Source organism: Rattus rattus, chromosome 1 (genome assembly GCF_011064425.1).
Source record: "Rattus rattus isolate New Zealand chromosome 1, Rrattus_CSIRO_v1, whole genome shotgun sequence".
Lineage (NCBI taxonomy): Eukaryota > Metazoa > Chordata > Mammalia > Rodentia > Muridae > Rattus > Rattus rattus.
In genome coordinates, this window is record NC_046154.1 from 145,761,796 (window position 1) to 145,782,148 (window position 20,353).

Sequence of the window (20,353 nt, forward strand, 5' to 3'; positions counted from 1 at the left end):
TTCCCTTTTAATAAATCATTCTCATGGGAAGTGACCCAGCCCATAAGATATGCTTTAACTTTTGTGAGGTTAGTGCCTGTGACCTAATTATCTTTACCACTCACCAACATTGTCTTGCTGTAAGGGTGCATGATTCACAGAAGAATGATACCCTGGACTCAAAAAGTATGTAAACACAAAGAACATTTTATTCTGCAGAAGTTTAGCATGCCGGGGTCTGCCATCTACCACGATGGAGACATCCCAGTAAGCTCGAAGGCCCGATTTAAGGTACATTAGAGGAATTCCAGGGAGGGAATAGTTGACCTCTATCTTAATCATTGACTCTATCTCTCAGAACATTCCAGAACCATTGCTGGAGTATAGGGGTCTGAAACTGTTGTTGGGGAAATCTGGAAACTGTTACTGACCTATTGTCCTTGCCTCAGGTCAGGTGATGGGACAGGATCTGAGGTCTGGACTTCCCTGGACTTGCCCAGTTCTTGGAAACAGAAATTTAAGCCTAGTCTTCTGAACTGATAATTTGAAGGCTGTCATGGGGTCAGCCTAGCCTATCTTAATACAATATCGCTAGGATATGAACCTCTGGGGTGTTAACCACACCTCAGCAGTGGCTATGAGTTTGAACATTTTTCTAAAGTTATGATTCCCTTTCTGTTGACTTAACAAGTTAGGATAATTAAGTTACCCATTTCTCAAAACAATAAGCTAATGAGGTTTAGGTTTGCAAATTTGCAACTAAGGAAAAAAAGAGCTGGTTCTTTGAAGTATTGTTTCCCTACCTGCCCTTGAGCAGTAAAGAAATTAGGTTTTTCTCAGCATTTATGTAGTAACTATGGCCAAGAAAATATACAACTTATGCTTTAACTGCTCATCTTTGAAGATATGCCTTACGCCATCACGGTTTATTATACTACTTCCCAGGAGAATGGCAATGGCCACTGTCAGTGAGAAAATGTTGATAATGTACATTGTGAGACACAGCCAGAAAGTGGAGAGTTTCAGAGCACTCTACTAGACTTACTGAGCTCATATACCAATAATTAATATACGTTTGACAAGAAGATTATCAGAAGCTTAATCAGGGCTCTTGACTCATTTCATAGAACTCAGTTTCACCCCACTTTCAGTGGATCCATTATGTGGTTTTAGCTGTAATTTCTGGATTACAATGAGGTATTTTGATGAAGGACTATCATTAACATGACACTGTTTAGTAATTCAGCTTAAAGTCCTTGATTCTTGGTGAGCATGCTTTCTTTAAAATGCTATTTCATCGTGGTTATTCCCAAGATAAAGAATTATATAATTATAAGGGAGTAATAAGAAATCATGCTACTGGATGCAGACCTAGGTTCACGTTCATGGTAATTTGGGTTCAGTGAACATAGGAGTGTTGATCAAACTGTAATGATTTACAGTATCTCCATATTTTCTGGACTATCAGGATAAAAGGAATTTAAAGAAGAGGTTTTCTAAGACAAGATATGTTTGGAGCATAGATAAGTAAGTGGGAACAATAATACTTTCTCTTTATTAGTTTCCTCTTTAGACTTTAGAATAGGTTTGTTTTCATTTAGCTTTATTTGCAACTGACTGTAAAACCTATACTAGTAGTTGTTTGGTTTCAAACCACTACACAAAGGACTGAGGTACATATTTTACATGTCAAAGCAGAACTGGCTTTCGGGTTCTCCCAGCATCCCTCAATTCCTACCTGGCAACCCTATCCCCAACCCTGAACTTTCCAGCCCAGGAGCTGGCCACTATTCCTCTAGAGGATCTTTTTATATAATCCAGACATTTTGGTCTCTCTCGCTCTCTTCCTTCTCTTCTCTCTGCACTCCTGCCCTTTCTCTGTCCCCACCCCCTTGGCTTCTCTGCTGGTCTCAATCCTTGGGAAAAGTCAACTCGCTTGCAGCTTCTTAATTAACCTGCTTTTAATCTAATCTAATCTGTTTTGAGATCGACCATTTCATTGGCATTGGAGAAATAACCTATCAATAATTATTGTGGAAATATAAGACTATACCTAATGTTCTGAATATTAAATATCAAAACCAAAATATAGAAACATTGATTTAAACAAAATCCAGCAATTTACCTATAGATTAAAAGAAACTAGACACATTTAAAGCCGAAATACTCTAGCTGCAGAGACAAGTTAGAGAGACCTATTGAAAACTTTGATTCTTTTATTTTTCTCTCTTAAATCCGACTCAATGCCCCCACCCAGTGTGGATGGCTGGGTGGCAGCAAACAGACTAGAAGTGTGAGTAGGAAGGGAGCCAGACATAGCTCTGTTGGAGCCCAGTGGTGCTGTTGAAAGCTGTGAGCTCAGCTCTGTGCTCAGCTAAGTTATGTTGATGCCTGGGGGTGGCTGCTTCTCTCTGGCCACTCTTCTCCCCTCAGGGCTAGTAGTCTTCCTTAAGAATCAGCTAGAGGCATTGGATCCCCCAGGGGGTGGAGCTAAAGGTCTTGTGAGCCACCTGGCCTGGGTGCTGGGAACTAAGCTCTTACCCACTAAGTCACCCTCCAGTCCATTTTCCTTCTGTTGTCTCCTCCTTTCTATAATTAGATATCTTTAGATTGATACCCACTAATCATTTAAGCTTCTTAAAAATTATTTTATTTTTGACATTAAAATGTATTTATATCATTCCTCTCTTCCCTTGCCTGGCTCCAAATCCTGTCATATATCCCCTCTTTGTTGCCTTTGAAATTCATGGCCTCCCTCCTTGTTTTGTGTTATTGTTGTTACATGTATATGTGTGCAAGTGTGTGAATGTGTGTGTGTGTGTGTGTGTGTGTGTGTGTGTGTGTGTGTGTACACATGTGCATGTGATTGTGTCTTCTTCTCTGTTATACTTGAGTTTCTAGGCTAACCATTTGGTATTGGATGATCAGTTAGTGTGCTCTTAATTAGGGAAAAATTCTCTCTCATCTCTGGAGTTGTCTGTGGTTCTTCCTATAGGCTTAGGCCTGCTGGTCTCCCTTCCTGTTTTAGCATGTCTACTGCTGGAGCTTCAGTTGTCTCTGGGTAGGCCTCGAGTCTCTATGCAGACTGACCTGGAGACTGATGGGAAGGAGAGACCATTCAGTGTAACCACCTTCACTGTGTACCACTTTGTCCTGACTACCTGTTAGTACTAATAAAAAAAAAAAAAAAAAAAAAAAAAAAAAAACAAGCGGAAATTTAAAGACAATAATTGCATATAAAAAGTCAGTCAAGGCTTGCAGGTAAGGCAGTGTGCTTGTCTAGCTTGTGCTTGACACCCTTCATTTGATCCCAGCACTACAAAGATAATAATATTAATCAGATAATCAGAAATAATCATCCTTTCTTTTCCTGCCCCAGGGTTCCAACATTACCGACACCTGTACTGAGATGCTCATGTGTGGAGTCCTAATGAAAATTTCTTCCGGAAATATTCAAGAAAGGGTGTTTTTTCTTTTTGATAATCTTTTGGTATACTGCAAAAGAAAACACAGGTAAGCTCATAAAATTAATTATATGTTAGAATTATTATTTGCACCTCACAGGATCCCCACAGGAATCCCAGAACTTACCAGTAACCCATTTCACTCAAGCCTGCTTGTCTGTTCTCTTTACGTGTGGTATAGTCAGAACCGTGTGTCACTATCCCTTGTGACCTCCTCACAACAGCTCTCTCAAGAAAAGGTATATCCTGTGGGAGATGTTGGTGTGTTCCCCCTTTCCTAATTCTGCTTCTAAGCCATTTCTTCCTGTATCTGCAGGAGATTCAGCAATGTGAGACTCGGTTCCTATGTTTTACTAATTGATCACTCACAGAACACAGTGTCCAATCACTGTCCTGTCTGCTTCTAGCACCATCTACAGTATTTTCAGAATTTGTATAGGTGACACATTGAGAACCTCCGGCCCACATTCCTTTCCCTGTTAACACCTGAGCCACCAGTCCTATGCCTGTACCTGAAGCTCATTAGCACTAATAGTTATGAATTTGAACTTTCGTTTTGATCATCCGGTCCTGAGAGCTTATACCTGTGTAAATCCAGAGCTTTCACAATATTATCATCAGTATACAAAATGCTGGTGCAATGTGATATTATGGTCTCTCAGAAATTAACTGAAAAAGTAATATGGAAGGAAAATCTTACTGTATGTCTAGCAGATATCCTTAAGGCACAGTGGCTACAAATGGGAATAACCTGATTAGCAATTCTCAGCCTGTGGGCTGTGACCCCTTTGAAGGTCGCATATCAGATATCCTGCATATCAGCTATTTACATTATGATTTATAAGAGTAGCAAAAATAAAGTTATAAGTAACAATGAAATAATTTTATTGTTGGGGGTCATGACAGCATGAGGAGCTGCAGTAAACAGTCACAGTGTTAGGAACATTGAGAACCACTGAACTAGACTGAGGTCCCCTTTCTTCCAAAATTAGAGAGGCCTGTGCACTGTCTATTCCAGGAACAACCCACATCATTTACAGGCTTCACCTTAACATACATAGGCCTTAGGAGACCCAGAGCTACTTTGAGAGCAGAGTAAACTGAAATCCTCTAAACATCCCATAATACTGTAATCACAAGAACCAAGGACAATGCATTCATTTCAGATTTCCACTTGCACTCTTTGAAGAATGATGTGTTAAATTAGGCATCTTCTTTGGATCCTTTTAGTGCTATCAATGTTAGGAGAGACTAGTGTACAGATGATTTATGGTGTAGCATGTGATTCCAATGAATGAGATGCTACTTAGTTTTGCTTGATGACTTTCTAAGATAAATCACAGTATATTTAGATTTTTTTCTATTTATCTTTTCCATTCATCAGTTTCCAAAATGAATATCCAGTTCTGTATTGCTGCATTGATAACCTATTTGATTAATCACAGTTTATTACTTCTTCTCCTGTCATTGGATTTTAGCATTATTTACAACGTTTTACCACTGTACATTGTCCTGGTAACATAGAACATATGGTCAGAAGATAGTAATGACAGAATGAATGTACACAGAGGTGCAGTTCCATCACACAAAACAAATTTGCTTTGAATCTTCATATCAGGCTACTTTCTTGAGAGATTAGAGGATGTTCAAGTGTAAGCTGCTTATCAATGCACCAAAATATATACCCCAAGTATACCAGGTAGAAAATATCTGGGAAGCACAGTGGGAAACCCTGGCTCGAGACTTCAGTAACAAAAGACCGACTAAATAAACTAGGGAAAAATCCAGGAAGACCAGCCTAAATCTCAAAGACAAAGACCGAGAAGACAAAAGGCAGGAACGAATTGACCACCACCCAGGTGTGTCAGTACCAGGCCAGACTGGTCCTTTATTAGGAACAAAAGGCTCCCACATGCATCAGCAGGGCTCAGCAGGGGTCAAACCCTGCAAGAGACCCAGAAGGGTCTGAAAAAGGGGGTGAAACATTGCAGGGGACCCAGGAGGCTCTGACAAGTCCCCCTATTTTATTTGTTTTTTTATTAAGCAAGTCCCCCTATAATAATTCCAAGCAGCAGCCTGTCTTAGGTCGCTTTGAGATAACAAGCTTCTTTCCCGTCATTGGAATATTCTGCCAGCCTCAGAATTTCCTGCTTTAGGCAAAGCCTGGTCCCAAAGAGTTGCCCGTTGTCAGCTAACTGCTTCTTGTGAAGGTTGAGCCCAATTTGGGCAGAAGGTTTGTCTCCTATCATGGAGAACAACACATGCTTCGTTGCTGCCCAGGACTGGAAGTGCTGTTTGCACATATGATAAGAAGCACAAGGGCCCTAAGGCCAAACTCAGAGGGCCATAACACCAAGGGCTGTTGTCAAGTCGCTCCTGTAATAAAATTTAGAATTCCCAATTGTTAGCAACTGCTCCAGAAAGTTCACCCACTGTGCTTGCCTAACAATAGATTGGGGGAGGGTAACTCCAGACACTGCAGACACAATGGCTGCAGCAGAAATGGCTGCTACAATAGCAGCGAAAATGCCAAAGTCTTTCCCAGGACAGTTCAGGATCAGCCATTCTTCTCTGGAACAACTGACAGGCAATGGAACCATGTCTGAGATCTGCACAACCAGGGCAGGTCCACAGCAACTTCATGCAGATGGCATTCCTGTGAAGCTACAGACTGCAAAATGACAACACCAGTTAAGGCAGCAAGAGTCACCAGGGGGATGAGGGGGGCAGGGGTAACAGCTGGAGTCCAGTCTTCTCTGGCAAGCAGCGGTGCACAGAGGGTCGGAGCGCAGGCTGCGGTGGGATGGGACACAATGACTGCAGCAACACCAGAATTTCTGTGATGACAAAAGATGAGGGGGAATCTTCCATCTTCCTCTAAGGTCACAGGAATGACTCCAGGGACCCGAACCACAAGAGCTGAATCTTGGTGTCAGCAGACAGGACAGCTGCCTTTTCTGGGGTGCTATTGGTGGAGATCATTGCTGGCTGAAGTGTGCTCCTTGTTCCCACTGGTATCAGGATCACGATCTCCATCGGTACCGGATTCCGTGGAGACAGGACGTATGCAATGTTCAGGAACCCAAATGGGTGCTCCAGCATCTCTAGGAAAAACACAAGCAGAACCCCTAACCCTAACTAAGACAGGGTCAGGTCCCTTCCATAATCCTGAGGTCAAATCTTTCCAACGGACCAGACCTTCCTTATGTCTTTTTCCTTTCCAATGTTTATCTGCTGCTGAACAATTATTCTTATCTACTAACACAATTTAAAATATAGGTAATAAAGGTAAGTTTAGCAGGTGGGGAGTTCTGGTCCCGTTTTAGTTTTTTCAAGATAATTCTTAAGTGTCAAATGAGCTCTTTCTACTATGGCTTGTCCTTGAGGATTATAAGGAATCCCAGTCTTATGTACAATATCATAATCCTCACAAAATTTCTTAAAAGGCCCACTAGTATATGCTGGACCATTATCAGTTTTTAATTGTCCTGGGACTCCCATAAAGGCAAAGGCCTGTAAGCAGTGACTTTTAACATCTTTAATTTTCTCTTCACTATGAGCAGAGGCAAAGAGCATGCCAGAATAGGTATCAATAGACACATGGACAAACAGTAGCTTCCCAAAGGAAGAAATATGGGTAACATCCATTTGCCAAATATCATTAGGTTGTAACCCTCTTGGGTTAACTCCCAAATTGGGAGAGGAAATAAATGGGGCACACTGGGGACATTGACTATTTGAGCTGCTTGTTCTTTAGTTACTCCATTGTGAAACCTCAAAGAACTAGCATTAAGATGAAATTTTCTGTGCATTTGTAAAGCTTTATCATAGGCAGTATTACTCATTAACACATAGCAACCTGAAGATTGAGTATAAGAATCAGCCAATTCATTGCCTTGTGCTAAGGGGCCAGGTAACATGGAATGACCTCTTATATGGCCCACAAAAATAGGTTCCCGACGCTGCCACAGCAAAGCCTGTACTTGTAATAAGCAGGCACAAATGGATGAAACAAGAGCAACGAAGGCAGCGGTCTCAAGGGGTGAAACAATCTGAGACACATATGCACTACCAGTGTATGTGTTACAAGGTTCATCAGGAAACATAACCAAGGCTAATTGTAAGGCTTTCAATTCTGCTAGCTGTGCAGAACAATTAGGATTTTTTTTTTTTTATTAACTTGAGTATTTCTTATTTACATTTCGAATGTTATTCCCTTTCCCGGTTTCTGGGCAAACATCCCCCAATCCCTCCCCCTCCTTCTTCATGGGTGTTCCCCTCCCCATCCTCCCTCCATTGCCGCCCTCCCCGAAACAATCACGTTCACTGGGGGTTCAGTCTTAGCAGGACCAAGGGCTTCCCCTTCCACTGGTGATCTTACTAGGATATTCACAATTAGGAATTTTTATAACCTCTACCTTCCCTCCAGACACTACCGCAGCACTACCATTGGAGGAACCATCAGTAAATACTAAATGCGCCTTTTGTAAAGGAGAACTAACAATAATTCGTGGAAAAATTACTGGGTGCATTTTGAAAGTTTGACAAATCTTACTATCAGGATAATGGTTATCAAATCGACTAACAATTGTGCACATTAAAATAGCCCAATCTGTAAGTCCCTGGGCTAAATGTTGTAGCTGTTCTTTGGCACAGGGAGTAATAATAAGATCTGGTTCTTTACCAAAAGTCTGTAAGCTAATTCTTTGAGCCTTAAACAGTAATTGAGCAACGGCCTGAGGATAAGCCATCACTATTTTCGCAGGTGAAGCTTGTAAATAAACCCATGTTAAAGGCCCATCTTGCCAAAAAAGTCTTGTAGGGGAATAAGCAGATATGAAAATCAAGAATAAAAGAGGCCTAGAATAATCAATATAATTAAGGTGAGCCTCTTCCAAAGCCCGTTGTACTAAATTTAAACATTCACGAGCTTCTGGAGTTAATTGTCTAGGTGAATTTGGAGAGGAATCGCCCTTTAAAATATCAAACAATGGCTTCAACTGTCCCGTGGTTAATTTTAACTTCGGTCGTTTATTAGAATTCTCATATGCCAATTGTTTCACTAAAGGCATAGCAGTATCAATATCTCCAAACAGCCTCCCAGCCAACTGTAATAATCTATCCGCAAATTCCTGGAAAGGTTCCGAGGGTCCTTGTACTACCTTGGATAATTGTTCTCCGGCTGCCTTATTGAGCAGGGCCTTCCAAGCTCTAACTGCCACTGTGGAAATTTGAGCATAAACGGCAGGATCATATTGAATCTGGGCTTATTGAATCTGGGCTGGAAGGGTTGCATATTGCCCTGTTCCTGTCAACATTTCTAGATTTCTCTGGGGGAACCCTGCTTGCGCATTAAGTCTAGCTAGTTGCACACATTGTTCTTGAAATTCTCCCCTCCATAATAGAAAGTCGCCCCCACTCAATGCTGCCCTACATAACTGTTGCCAATCTCCAGGAGTCAGAGTGGATGCAACATAGGACTCAAAAATGGCAGAGTTAAAGGGAGTGAGGGGACCATAAGCAGAGACTGCCTCTTTCAGGTTTCTCAACTCCTTAAAACTCAGAGGAGCATGCTGTCTGATGGATTGATCCGCATTGCTTGGGTCAGGGACCTCAACAACAGGATACACTGCTCCTTGTCCAAGGGGATGCTCAGGGAAAATTACCCCTCTCCTTGTTAGCCTTGTCTTCACAACACCACTCCAAGGAAGAATAGGGTTCATAGTCAGGAGGAGCAGTAGCTCCCTCTCCTGTAAAGAAGGGATTTACACTAGGGGGACGAGATTTTGATCTCTCAGTGGCCCTGTGCTTATTAATCTTCCTCTTAGGCACCTCTATTTCCTCTACTGATGTCTCTCCTTCCTCCTCTGAGCTAGAATCCTGATCTGAATCAGAGGTTTGTAAGGACCTACGAGAGGCATCATCTTGTGCTGCTCCAAATGTTCTTTCTATCTCTGACATCTGTCCCCTTATTTTAACATTAGTGCTCAAGAGACCATCCTTGACCAATCTCCACAAAGAAAGCGTGGCGTCAGGAATGCTCTCGGGGCCATATCTCCGGAGCGTTCTTTGCAAATCTCTCATAACCTGTTCCTAATCAGGAATATTAAGTCCTCCTGAATGAACAAGCCAAGGACTAGTCTTTTCTAAGGTTTTAATAAATTCTTTAACTGTTTTTTCCTTTACACCAATTCCCTGATGTTCAAGTAAAGCAACTGTCTGATCCAGTTGTGAAGTAGAACTTGCAGTTCCCATGGTGCGAAAATTTTCCTTTTCGCTATTCACTCACCCAATACGTCCCTTCTTCTATGCCGGCCTGGCTTCTGGGACATCCCGTCAGTAATCCTCTCTTCTCCGATCTCGGTGGAACCTCCATTTGTCGGCGCCTGCACAGATCCGGTACCGAGAATCGGGCGAAAGCCTGCGGGATTAAAGAAACACACACACACACACAGGTTATTCGTGCGTGTCAAGCCAGAAGAGGAAGGGCCTCCTCTAACTTTATTCACCAAAATATATACCCCAAGTATACCAGGTAGAAAATATCTGGGAAGCATAGTGGGAAACCCTGGCTTGAGACTTCAGTAACAAAAGACTGACTATGTGACCTGAATAAACTAGGGAAAACTCCTGGAAGACCAGCCTAAATCTCAAAGACAAAGACCGAGAAGACAAAAGGCAGGAACGAATTGACCACCACCCAGGTGTGTCAGTACCAGGCCAGACTGCTCCTTTGTTAGGAACAAAAGGTTTCCACATGCATCAGCAGGGCTCAGCAGGGGTCAAACCCTGCAAGAGACCCAGAAGGGTCTGACAAGGGGGGTGAAAAATTGCAGGGGACCCAGGAGGCTCTGACATATATGGCCTAAATTTCTGATTAAGAGCATTTATTAAGGAGTTGTAGCAGAGGACATTTAGAGATTGTTATCCAAGTCATACTAGAGTGTGTAGTGGTGATGGCTATGGGCTACAGGCTCTCTGTTCAGATGAATTCATTTGTCATTTTAGTAGTGAAGTGAAGGACTGCTAACTGTGGATGAGGGGTCAGGACCGATTAACCAGCTCTTTGTTTTCCATGGAAGGAGGTCTGGGAGGGGAAGTATGCAGAGATGTTTCCATTGCCTACCTCAAGGAAGGTCAGTACTTAGAAGAGAGGAGGGGAGGAGGGGCTAGTGGATGGGCACGGTATGACTAGCTCTTCCATTATAAAATTAAGTATCTTTATTTCCATGAATTAGATTCTATCCAGACTTTAGCCATTGAGTCAGATTCCAAACTAGGTCAACTGAAGTCTGTTGACTGACTCGAATGGTTTTAAATTTTGAATACTTTTGTTAATCCTTTACTGCTTAATTAAAAGAGAAAAACACCTCCATCCAGTCTGATTATCCTGATATGTAACTGTGTAGTTCTCTGATACAGCAGGTGGTCATCGGTAGATCTGGGTGAAGCTTTTAATTTAAATTAATGTCGATTAATTTAAAAATAAATAAGACTTTTAGGAATATTGAAAATGTACTAAAAGTCTTGTTTAACAAGTATACTGTGGTCATATAAAAACAGTAGAAGCATCCCACATTTTTAAAGTAATTTCTTTTTCTGTATGTAAGTTTTAAATCTGCCTGTATGTGTGTATACTGTGTGGTTGCTTAGTGCCCTCTCAGCCACAAGAGGGTGCCAGATCCTCTGGAACTGGGGTCACAGAGGTTGTGAGTAACCATGTTGCTTCTAGGAATTGAAGTCAGAACTTTTGTAGGAGCAGCAAATCCTCTTATCTGCTAAGTCGTCTCTAGGGCCCAGGACATATTTTTGCATCTGAGTTGTCACTCTACATATGAGCTTCCAGCAGGTCAGTTTCTCTGAAGATGAATCAGAAGAACTAATAGAGTTTGCTTGCCAGGTCTTGAAAAACAATTCTCAGCTATTGAAAATTGAGAATCAGAGGTGTGAGAACTCAAATGTAGCATTAAAATGAGCAACTTCCAGCATCTGTCAGTTAGGCTTCACGGTATTGAAGTCTCACATTGACGAAATGTGCATGACCACACCACTACTGCTATATAGTCTTTAGTTTCATGCTTTATTTTAGTTTAGTGTTGTTTTAATTCATATGCATAAAGGGCTGGTGGTGTAGCTCACTTGGTAGAATATTTTATAGAAAGCAAGAAGTCTGAGTTAGGGGCCCAGCATCAAATAAACAGGGTACTGTAGTTGATTCTTCTTTTTCTTATCCTTTATCCCCACCACCTTACCCCCAGTTTCAGCACCTATCACTAGATACAAGAGAAAGAAAGATAGAAGGGAAAGAGAAAGAGATGTCCGAATTTAATTTCCTTCTTTCTTTTTTTGCCTGTAGCTGGTCTTTGCTACTTTGTGGGCCTCCTTTTTCCCGCCCTTCATCCCCCTGATTTCACTGCCTATCACTAGATAGGAGAGAAAAAAGGATAGGGTTGGGGAGAGCTATCTGAATCTAATTTCTTTCTTCTTTTGTTTCTCCTTTTGACTAGCAAACCACAACCATGCCCCGTGAATGATCAACGATCCCCCCACCAACACTGTCTACCAGGTCTCTATCTTGATAAGTTCACAGAATTCCAACCCTCACACCATCACAGAAACTATCTGTAGCTGGCAAAATTATACCTCTGCTTGAGTATTAGGCAAATCACAGTCAGCTACTATGGACAGTCTGAAACTGCTCCACATCCCCACACCTGGGACTAAAATGAAAACATATTCTTACAATATTTCTCTGTGTTTTTTTTTTTTTAAGAAACAAAGATTTCAGAATTCCCTCTATAGGGTGTAGTCATGCACACCTGTAGTTTCAGCAATTGGAAACTGGAAGCAGTAGGATCAGAAGTTCAAGGTCGTGCTCTGTTATATAACATATTTTAGGCCTGTTTAGGATACATGAGATCCTGCTTCACTTTCCCTCCTCCCAGCCTGCACAGCAACTTACCAGCACCATTGTGAGGGAGAAGATTTGAGTAAAATCAACTTCCCCAGACTTTTTATGATACTAACCAATTCGAGACTTTCTTCCAAAGAACTTTAAGATCCATATTAAGTTAGTAACAAAAGCCTTGTGGTTTCATTTATTTAAGACGGCTGAAGAATAGCAAGGCATCCACGGATGGGCATCGGTATGTCTTCCGAGGGCGGATCAATACCGAGGTGATGGAAGTGGAGAATGTGGATGACGGTACAGGTGAGCACACTTCTGATGCCATAATTTGCCCGTCAAAGCTTAGGCATGCCTTGCTAGGTATGACGAGTAGGTTGGGGAGAGAGGGGAGATGTAGATGTGCAGGATCCTTGTTTAGCTTGTAAATGGTGTTGGCTGGAAGATACTATTTGAAAAGAAAATAACTGCTGTGCTCTGTCTGAGTATGCCTATTTTGCTTTAATGCTATAGGACATTAGCAACTTTGTATTTGGGAGTATAAAAGACAGGTGCAGACAATGTCTACTGAGTGAATTGATTCTCTTTAAGTTGTATTTTATTAGCATGGTAATTTCATTCTATAACATTTAACCGTAGAATCTAAATGACTGTAGGTGTGCATTGTTATGCAGTGGTTACATGTGGCTTGATTGTCAGTTGCCTTGCAGAGGGAAACTGGGGATGATCTTTGTGGTTCCAAGTGCTAGATTGCTTCTTATTACTAAAGGGAAGTAAACTTTATTCTTGAAAATTTGACCTTTACAAACATGTTTATGAAAATATGATTAGTCACAACTATAAAGTAAAACAAAGTTAAAATGCATTTTACGTTTATCATTTGGGAAAAAAAAAAGGTTATATACCCAAAGTGAAGGATTTGTAAATTGAATCACATTTTTCTCCAGTGATTTTCATTATAATTTCAATTTGCATTAGGAAAGATGATAAGAGCATATAAAATAGATTAATAGATAGCTAAATTTACCTGTCAGGTAGAGTTAATTCTCTTCATATCCAGCAAAGCAGTGGGACTAAGGATTTCTTGTCACTCTGACTAGAATTCCTTATCAGTAGCTAGATAATACCATAGTATGTGTATATAATGTATGTGATTTGTCTGTTCACCTACTTCAGACTATACAGTGCCTTCATTAGCTTCTCTGTTGCTGTGACAACTGCTACTCCCACCCCACTCCAATCCCCCCTAAAGTAACAGCCTAGAGAGGAAACCACGGAGGAGAGAACTCTTAACAACTGTGATCAGGATGTTGCAGTATAGCTTCCCACAATTGATGACTTTTGGCAGGGGAGCAAGGAGAGAAGGCCTCAGATGTCTTTAAGGTTGGCCACTGGGATTTTGACCATGCTCTGGGGAGTATATGAGCAACACAATTGAACTTTCATTTCTTCTTGTTCTGTAGGGAGGGAGGTTGTGCGTGTGTGTGGTGTGTGTGTGTGTGTGTGAGAGAGAGAGGGGGGGAGAGAGGGAGGGAGAGGGGGAGAGAGGGAGGGAAGGAGGGAGGGAAGGAGGGAGGGAAGGAGGGAGGGAGGGAGAGAGAGACTTGGGAGTGAAAGCTACTATTGGGTGCATGACATGAAGTTTGTCTTTGGAATTTGTTTACAAAGAGACAAAACAGACCTCATTGTCTTAATGATTAAAAAACAGGGAATGGAAAGCACTTCAAGTTACAAATGAATGCCTTCTTTCACTTCCTCTGAGGAAGTACATAGGAAGGCCTGGAGGTGTGCACCCTCTCCTCTTTAGGAATTCGAACATAGAGGATGAACAAGATCTCAAAAGCAATGAAATTCATCAGTATTTTGGGAGACTTGAGCCCAGATGCCAGAACAAAGTCACTGTGGAACATTCTGTTGTTTGGTGGAGAGCAGGGTCCAGGCCTCAGTCATGGGGTGGAGAGCAGGGGTCACGGTTCAGTCATGCGGCCCTGGTATCCATGCCTCGGAAGCTGGCCTTGGGGCTGATCTCAGAAGCTGCCTTTTCAGCGAGCCTTTAGGGCTGCTGCATCAACTTTCTTCCTTTCCTATTTCCCTGGTCATTCCTATCACAGAGCCTTCATTGCTTCTCGATGAACTCAGATTTTAATGAGAACCTATGGTTCTGAAAGATCTGGGCCAGACTCGTGATAACCACTGCCAAGTATCTGCTTATCTTATCTGCCTTTCCGGATATCCACCTTATCCGCAATATCCGGCTTATCCGGATATCCGCCTTATCCACAATTATCCAAACCAACTCAGCAGCGGTACTTTATCACGATCACAACTGAGTGAATTGAGATAAAGTTTTGAGGATGCCTGGACTTTCTGATGGAAAACCAGATGGGAAAGTTTTGGTCTACTTGAATCATAGAAGCAATTAGTGTTGTTATACACTGTAGGTGTAGACAAAATGCTTCCTGGAGAAAGAAACTCCATCAGACACCTGATCGCCCTGATTTCGTTCAAAACTAGCAGGAGAAATATCTGTGTCTGGTGTGACACTTGCTTAGCCTTCAACTGACACATAAAACATAACTCAATTATTCTTATAAACCCAGGGCCTTCCACCTATGAGTGAAAAGCTCTACTACTGAACTAAATCTTCAGCCCCCTAGTAAATAATTATGATAAATTCTGTTTAGAATTCTTAACAACTTGTATTCTATTATGGTCACACCATAGCATAGATGAACTGATAGTATGTTCTTCCAAAGTGAAAGAGTTTGGCCAGTTGTCTTCCATGGTATTTGTCCTGTTGAGTGAGGATATTAGTAATTTAGTGTGTAGCCAGATCGCCATCCACCCATTATCTGGATTCCAGCATTCATTTCAGTGACTTTAATTTAGTTTCTCTTTGAGGATTATTGCTGGGGATAGTAGTTTGTTCGTGATGTTATAAAATACCCAATTAATAGCAATAGCGAAAACATTTGTGAAATTCCACTGATTAGCTTTTCTAGTAAGTTCAAAATCTCTTTGAAGAACAAATTTATGCATGTGGTTTGGCAGAGAGAATGAATGAAGGCAGCAGACTTTTTAAAAGTGTGGTTTATGGTTCATTGGGCAAACCACAGGTTTGAATACAGTGGTTACATCTGAATGTGGTACGACTGGAAAGTTTTATTCTAGGATACTTTTCCCATCTGTGTGTTTGTTTGTTTTTTCCACTTTATTTTGTGATGGGTGTCAAACTTAGCTTCACACGTAGGCTGGGCAAGCATTGTACTACTGCTTTGTTTTGCCTCGGATATATTTTAAAAGTCCAATCACTTTAAAATAGAAAATTGTGCAACCATTGTTTTAGTATAAATATTTAGAACCATCTTAAGGTATTGAGTATATTACTGAATTTAAGCTTTGCGTTTTGAATGAGATTTTAAAATAATTTCTTTCATGTATGTTTTAAATGTTGAAAAATGCAAACTCTTAAATATTCACTTAAATAGAAGCATTAACGTTACTCGTCATTTTCCCATTTGTGCTCACCAAGTGCACATAGTGTTCAGTCGTTTTATAAGAGCTAATTGAATAAATGAGGATACCTGATCAAAAGTAATTTTTGTACATGTTGGGTAGAATAATTTCTGTGCTGTTATTATTACCACCACTACCACCACTACTACTACTGCTGCTGCTATACATGTATGGTGTGCCTTTGAGTTAGGGCGTAAGTGTAGAGTGCAAAGAACTCCAGAACACACAGAAGTCAGCCCTTTCTTTCTGTGGGTCCAAGGACCCAACTCACAAATGCAGGCTTGTGTAGGGAACCTATTCATCTGTTGAGCCCTCTAAATGTCCCTAAATACATTCTTAACTAAAACCTCATAATTTTGCTATGTTAAGTAGGGTGTAAAAAGCATAATCTTTTCTAATACATCTTAAAACATCTTAAACCAATTTTTTTACGTTATGTAAAGAAATCTTAGTGTACCAAAAATTTGAGAGATGAGAACATTTGTGGGTTTTAAAGGAATATTTGAACTCCCTCCCCATTTTTGTTCTAAGTAATATTCCATGTGGTGTTGTATACCAGAATTCTTTTTTGTATTATTTGATAAAATAAAAGATTTATTCCAAAACTAATTTTCTTGACATGAAATATTCATCTGAATGGGTTGTAATGTTAAGTTTTCTTTTAGAATTGATAATTTATTGTTGATCATCAGAGCAAGGGCTGGGTGCATTATGGAGCTATCATTATTAATATTTGATGTTTTGAACAGATATTTTGGTGATTCCCTCTTTTGTAGCATGTGTATACAGGGCTTGGATAGTATCCATCTTACTAAAATACAAGTGTATAAATGGCTACCAGTGTACCAACTGAAGTTCATAGGGGGGACTTTTGGAAGAACTCCATCCCTGTCAATGGCTGGGTGCTGAATTAATGTAAGGAACTCCCAGATCACATGGCTTCAGAGTCATTCATGACTTGTTTGGGTTTGACCTTTGAATATTTCTGGTTTTATAAGAAATCAGATGTGGTGGATTTTTGAACTTGAACATTCCACATTTAATGAGTGGGGGTTAAGTTCGATTCTCCTTTGCATGTCTTCTATAAAATTAATCTTTTAGGCCCATGGAAGCTTATGAACTTATGTGTTAATCACCTAACTGTTATTTCATTTGAAGATATTTTTAATTCTTTTGGTTCTTTTTTTTTTTTTTTTTTTTTTTTTTTTTTTTTTGGAGCTGGGGACCAACTCAGGGCCTTACGCTTCCTAGGTAAGCGCTCTACCGCTGAGCTAAATCCCCAGCCCGATATTTTTAATTCTTAAAGAGGACAAAGAAGCTGGGAGTGTATCTCAGTAATTGGGTGACTGCTTAACACTAGAGAGGCCCTGGGTTGGATCCTAGCAACAGAACAAATCAAAACCAAATAAAACCCATGGAGGAGAAAGGCTATTGACCTTTTCCTTGGCCTTAGTGAGAACGATCTTTATGAACAAGTTTCCTAGTGGGAATATTTTGAACAATGTGCTGTGGTTATGTATTCTTACAGAGTATTGCATTTTAAAGTAAATGAGAAGCACCTCTTATTTTGTATATGTTAATTACCTTATGAAATATGTATACTCATTCTTGAGGCTCCATACTATGCATATATGTAAGAACTATGTATATAAGTTTACAATTACAAATAATAGTTTAAAAAATAACAGAAAACAATTCTCTTCTGAACATTGAATGGATTATAATTATTCTTCCATTTAAAATCGTATGACACAGGGCTGGAGAGATGGCTTAGCAGGAAAGATCACTTGCTGATCTTAAGAGAACTCAACACCCATGTTGTAACTTTTACTCCATCTGTAAGTGCGCTAAGACCAGCTTCAGGGGATCTATCCAGCTTCTTCTGCTGGTCTTAGCAGGTGTCATGCATCCATGACGCATGTGTGTACACATGTACACACTAATTTATTTCAGTTGTTATGATACAATCTGATTGTCCCCAATGCTGTTTGTGCAGCAGGTGGTGTGTTATTTGAGAAGATCGATTCTTTCAGTCTTCAGAAATAGATATTATTAGCTGAGTTTACTATTAGCTGTGGGAAGATTATGATGAGCTCAATGTTAAAGTGGGTCTAGAGTTTCTCATGTAGGTTGAACATAGCTATTGTAGATTTCTTTGTCTGGAGGGGGGTACAGCAGGCACGAATGTGGGATCTTTTAAACAATGGAGCACAGTTCACATGTAAGGACCTTGTCTGGTGACAAACATAAAGGAACAGTTGCAAATATTGTTTAATAGAAAAATGTGTTTTGGTTTTATTCCCACTCATTCTCAGTAAAAGTCTAGAGTAATTATAAAGTCATTTTGATATTCCCCTTAAAGCTAGCTAACCCATAATCTTATAACCCACAACCCATAACTGTGAGCTATTTTTAATTGGCTATGAATATGAATTAAGTAAAAATAACGAGTCCCCAAAGCTCCTTTTACAAATTTGAGGCTCTGTTCTCCCAAACGTTGCTGTTTCTGGGCTCACCGTACATATATACAACACAAACCAGGGTCTGGTATAATTTGACTGATGCAGACATGACTGGGATGTTTTAAAGGACAGGACACGGGCATGTAGTGACTCTGGAGTGCATTCTGGGGATCAGCCAGTTAACAGAAGATAGCATGGTGCTTTGGCCAGAATGGAAAAGGAGTGAGCACCACGAACACTGCTGCCCTTCAAACCTTAGTGAAATGTGTGGCCTGACAGAAGAGATGCCAAGCCAGGGGGAGCAGCACCTGGGTGTTTCTAGCTCATTCACATTGCTGTGCTCGGCTCTGGCTGCTGCTGCCTAATACCTTACGGGACACAAACGACCTCCCTGAATCAGGCTGTCCCTCACTTCTCCATCTTGGAGCCGTTGCTTGGTGGTCATGACTGACTAGTAAGGACAAATTCTGTCACTGCTCTCTCCCTACTTTTATTATGTGGAGTGGTGTGGGCTCCAAGATTCCATCCCATCTTGGTGTAGTGATAGCATCTGTTTCTGTTTGTTTTGTTTTACATTTGTACACCATTCTTTTGCTGACTTTATTGCCCTGCAACATTCATTAAGTAATATAAACTTATCTGTTCAGCAACACTGTCCTTTTTCTGAAACCTAGAATATATTTCTAGGAAATATTAGAAAGCTAAAATGAATTTAATATCTAAAATGCTTGGTTATTGAAAGATGCCTTAAAGTTGCTTTATTATTTTCAAAAAATCATAAATATCTTTGGACATAGGTTAAAATATGTTAATATACAATATCTAATTACATGTAATATATCAGTATTCTGAGTTAGATATGTTCCATTAATAAACATGACTGTCCATGAACATACCTACCCTATAAATATTTCCTTAACTTTCCTGTGTATAGTATATGAGTATCGTTCATCAGGAATTGCCTGTTCATGCTGATGTAATACATATTGCTCTGTAGTGATTGGTCTTCAATTGTTACTTTTCAGCTGATTTTCACAGCAGTGGGCACATAGTTGTGAATGGGTGGAAGATACACAACACAGCGAAAAATAAATGGTTTGTATGCATGGCTAAAAGCCCTGAAGAAAAGCATGAATGGTTTGAAGCTATCTTGAAAGAAAGAGAACGTCGGAAAGGTGGGTGCATAAAGTGGGAGCTGTTTTGCTTTGTGAAAATTCTTGCTTCCTATGAGAACAGAGGATGGGGAAATTATGAGAATGCGGTGAGGCGCGATGTACACCTTGATTTACTATGTGATGTAACTGGCTCATTAAAATTAAATTGTATGTAGAAGAGCATTAACATGATGCCTGTTATTTCCTTTTCATAGGTTTAAAATTAGGAATGGAGCAAGATACCTGGGTAATGATCTCCGAGCAGGGTGAGAAATTGTATAAAATGATGTGCAAGCAGGGAAATCTGATCAAAGACAGAAAAAGAAAACTGACCACGTTCCCCAAGTGCTTCCTGGGAAGGTAAGCTTGGTCTCTTGGGTGTATCATCTACCTTAACAGTTTGTGTTTAAAAGGTATTATCCTAAACATTTTTCAATCTATATTCTTAATCCACGTTTTCTGGATGGTAGGGATATGAGGTAATTGACAAAGATGCAGTCACAGTGGGCCCCTTGAGCCATCCAGTCACCATCTTTGGTCTTCACAATTGCTGACATGCCTGTTGTCATGGTGAATTAGAGCTTGTGGTCAGGCAAAGAATGTCAGGTAGCTGTATGCCTGTTGGGGACAGGATGATAGATGTGACATGGAAGTGTTCAGGATCTGAGACTCAGAGTCTGGCATGAGTATAAAGTGAAGGGATGAGACAGCTCGGAGAAAATAATCTAAACTTTTGTTTAGTGAGATTTAATACAACTGGAGTCAAAATAGAAGAGTATCAATTACGAGTATGGTAGATTGTCCTCTGAGGGGCCTCGAACCTGAGACTATTGGTCATTTGGGTGCATGAGATTCCCTGGGTGAGGAGTGGAG

General features: G+C 40.5%; 1 protein-coding gene across 1 annotated transcript in view; it reads left to right on the forward strand.

The window, feature by feature from the left end:
- Prex2 (phosphatidylinositol-3,4,5-trisphosphate dependent Rac exchange factor 2) overlaps window positions 1-20,353 on the forward strand; it is a 209,296-nt gene that overhangs the window by 90,017 nt on the left and 98,926 nt on the right. Inside the window, exons 7-10 of the mRNA XM_032907637.1 lie at window positions 3,359-3,492; window positions 12,551-12,654; window positions 19,352-19,501; window positions 19,696-19,840. Of these exons, the coding sequence (XP_032763528.1) occupies window positions 3,359-3,492; window positions 12,551-12,654; window positions 19,352-19,501; window positions 19,696-19,840 (533 nt within the window). The remainder of the gene's footprint in view (window positions 1-3,358; window positions 3,493-12,550; window positions 12,655-19,351; window positions 19,502-19,695; window positions 19,841-20,353) is intronic.